The sequence below is a fragment of the Nematolebias whitei genome, chromosome 19 (assembly GCF_014905685.2).
Source record: "Nematolebias whitei isolate Nwh7 chromosome 19, NemWhi1, whole genome shotgun sequence".
NCBI lineage: Eukaryota > Metazoa > Chordata > Actinopteri > Cyprinodontiformes > Rivulidae > Nematolebias > Nematolebias whitei.
Window position 1 is genome coordinate 33,967,562 of NC_056516.1, and position 3,410 is coordinate 33,970,971.

Below are 3,410 nucleotides of genomic sequence, written 5' to 3' on the forward strand. Positions count from 1 at the left end.
TATATATATATATATATATATATATATATATATATTTATGTTAAGCTTGAACCACAGAAACTACATTTTAATTCTTAACGGACATTTTTTTGTGAAGCAAAACGGAAAGAGAACAAAGTTTAAGGATAGAGGGCAAAACAAGACGGATGCAGATGTTGAGAAATAGAGTGCATGAAATAAACGAGCATGCAGTTTAAAGGACAACCAACGTGCAATTAGAAAATCCACCAGAATGTGTAATTAAAACGATTCTTACCATGGTGGTGAGGATGTACTTATAGAAGGCTGACATCATCCCCAGCTCCTTTGCCTGAAGGTCACAAAAACAAAAGATGAGCAAAGAAAGAAAAGAAGCACAAACAATTACATTTCATCTGAACAATTTCCAGCTGTTTGTCTTTTGGATGCACTCTTCTTCGGGCAAAGTGTGCAAACTTGCACAAAAGCTTTGACAATTGTTTAACATTGGATATAATTACAGACACAACCTGAGACCAAACCTGCAGCTTTATAAGATTATGAGACTGCAGCACAGACTACAGCGCTACCCCCCCCCCCCCCCCCACCCCACCCCATAAACAAGTTTCAGTCTTCTTCTTTTTCGTATTTCACTCTTCAGGAGTCTCCACAGCGAGTCCTCCTCCTCCATCTCACTCCGTCCTCTGCATCCTCTGTCCTCACTCCAACTACCTCCATGTGTATCCTGATGCATGCTCAATAATCCAGGTAGAAAAATCTAAAAAAGTTAAATCTGGTCCTCTGGCCATTCAAAAAAAGAAAACAAAGCAAAACAACAAAAAAAAAATGTAGAAACGTTTCGTCTCTCAGTCGAGAGACTTCCCAAATCCAATCCATTTCCAGTCATAACAATGTGGGCAGCAGCGTTTAAACACAGTGCGTGTGTCGTCTTTTGTGTGTGACGTCTTGGTCAAATGGTTTTCTGAGGATGTTTAACGTAGAAAAAAAACAACACGCACATTTTAAGAACTGATATTTATGGTTCTACAAATGAGATCAGAACCAGGGCTAGAATTTGGAAACACGTTATTTAAAAACGTATGTGTTTTATTACTTGTGTAATCCATGTGCAGGGTCGTAGTTCGTTTTAGAAAAACATTGTGACGACAAAACTCATTGCAATTTTGTGAGAATATTCACTTATTTATTTGTTTGTTTGTTTGTAAGACCTTAAACATGGTTGCACATAAGTATCTGTGTGCATCCCACCAGTCCTAGCGAACTGAAGGATTCACTCAGTGCAGACGGAGCTGCAGTCAGTCTTCTAAAAAGCCAATTTTGCAAAGTGAAATGACAGCCTGTTGGTTAAAATGGAGGCTGAGGAGACAACAATAAACAATTATCGTTTACAAACAGAACAGAGAAAATATAATATACAAAAATAAACAAAGAAAATAAAAAACAAAAAAATACCTTAAAGGTGTGTATTACAAAAGCATGAAGACAAAAAATATATATTTTCTTAAAATGAGGAATACAATCTGCAGTTTACATCCCTTCAAACTGATGATGTTTCTTAATAAACAAAGAATGAAACATTTGAGACCAGACGCCAACAATGTTTGTTTATTAGAAGAAACAGCTAAAAGTAGGTCAAACATTCAACTTATTGTCCATATTACGTAGATAAACCATGTCTTGCCTAATGCGGGCCAGTCTTGACTTCCCGTGATTTTTGTTGTGATTCAGAAACATGTTTTGTTTACAGTGAGTGTGGACCCGCATTTAATCAGAATTGTATTCAATAATCTGGAAAATTATAAATCCTTTTAACCGCAGTATTTAAAAAAACAAAAAAAGTCTTACTGTATGTTTTTTAATGATTATCTTTAATCTCTTTTTTAATTAATTTTAGCTTGGCCTCAAGTAGCAACAAAAACATATACATTATTATTTTTTTCATCCACCCTTTATAAATACAGGTATATGTCTCATTGAGTCATGAGAACTCATTTTCAAGAGAGAACAGTTTTTGGGAGCAGCTGGACGGGGTTAAGGGCCTTGCTCAGGGGCCCAGAGACAGCAAATAAGGGTGGAGGCAGGTGTGGGTGTTTTCCCTTTTCCACCCACATTTTGATGTTGACTGTACCGGGAGTTGAACCTGCAACTTTCCAATCAGAGAGCTGCCATCTAGGGCGCCCAGGGGAGCAGATTGTGGGGGGTTAAGGGCTTTGCTCAAGGGCCCAGAGTGAGCAAATGGAGGCAGGTGTGGTTGCTTCACCTTTCACACCCACGCCTTGATGTTGTCAGTCTGGGGAGTTGAACCAGCGACCTTCCAATCCCAGGCCCACCTTCTCTAACCTCTGTCCCACCTCTCTCCTGATCTTATAGCTATTTTAAAGAACAAAAATAAATAACATTATATATATACTATGAGTACCTGCTAAGCTTTGTGGAACGATGACTCATATTCTTTTTATCTGAAATGAACTTGGGTTTTCGGTGTTTGCACTTTATTTATAATTAGTCTCTCGTGAGTTAATGTTATAAAAGATGCTCCAAAGTCAAGACTGGTGTCAAAAGAAGCTGTAATTTTACACTTTATGTCAGTTAATGTCATTTATGTGTTTGTCAATTTGTGCAACTGTTGTCACCACGCACAATGACATCATTTCCTGCGTGATACCGGTTCGCCTACATCTGTGCCAGTGATCATCCTCACCTTCCTCAGGATGTGGTAAGAGATTGAGGCGTTGGCATCAATGATGATGGTCGCCACTTTATCATCACGGATCTCCTTCAGCAAGGGCGTGGGATCCAAACTGTCATCCAGCATTCGCACGGACAGAGTGTCCCTGGAGATCAGGAAGTGGCGGACGAGCTCCTCCAACCGGAGCAAACCTAAAGGGAAGGATCAAGAAAGAGAGTTACAAAACTGCTTCCTCACAAAAGTAAATATGGCATCCACTTTCAATGATGGTTGAGTAACAGAACTAACCATTTTGTTTGGAAAATGACATTTTTGGCTTTGGCAAAAAAGTAATTCAACAAATGTGTTGGTGCTGGATACTCTGAAATAATACACAGATGAGTAATTGGCTCATTTGCTTGTTAAATTATTACTTCGATTTAAAAAGTTGAAAAAAAAAATCCACAAATTGATGAGACTTCAAGTCATTAATGTGACAAATAACAGTTGCTGCTTGAAGACCTGCAGAAGGCAATAAACAGGCTTGGATAAAGGCGATTATGCTGAAAGGCCATTATTTCTCTCCTCAGAGAAAGCATTTTGTCTCATGTGTCCATATTTGAGTGGATTTACTTATTAGGGACTGTTGTTTCAAATGTATATAAATACAAGGTAGGCAGCACCTAGCCTTCTTTTGTTTATTCATTTATAAAACTTGAAATCTAAAATATGTTGGGACTTATAAAAATAATATATATATATA

At 38.0% G+C, this 3,410-nt stretch overlaps 1 protein-coding gene across 1 annotated transcript in view; it reads right to left on the reverse strand.

The window, feature by feature from the left end:
* LOC119425511 (glutamate receptor ionotropic, kainate 5) overlaps nt 1-3,410 on the reverse strand; it is a 116,110-nt gene that overhangs the window by 81,063 nt on the left and 31,637 nt on the right. Inside the window, exons 5-6 of the mRNA XM_037693040.1 lie at nt 2,681-2,859; nt 257-310 (exon numbers count right to left, since the gene is read on the reverse strand). Coding sequence (XP_037548968.1) covers nt 257-310; nt 2,681-2,859 — 233 coding nt within the window. The remainder of the gene's footprint in view (nt 1-256; nt 311-2,680; nt 2,860-3,410) is intronic.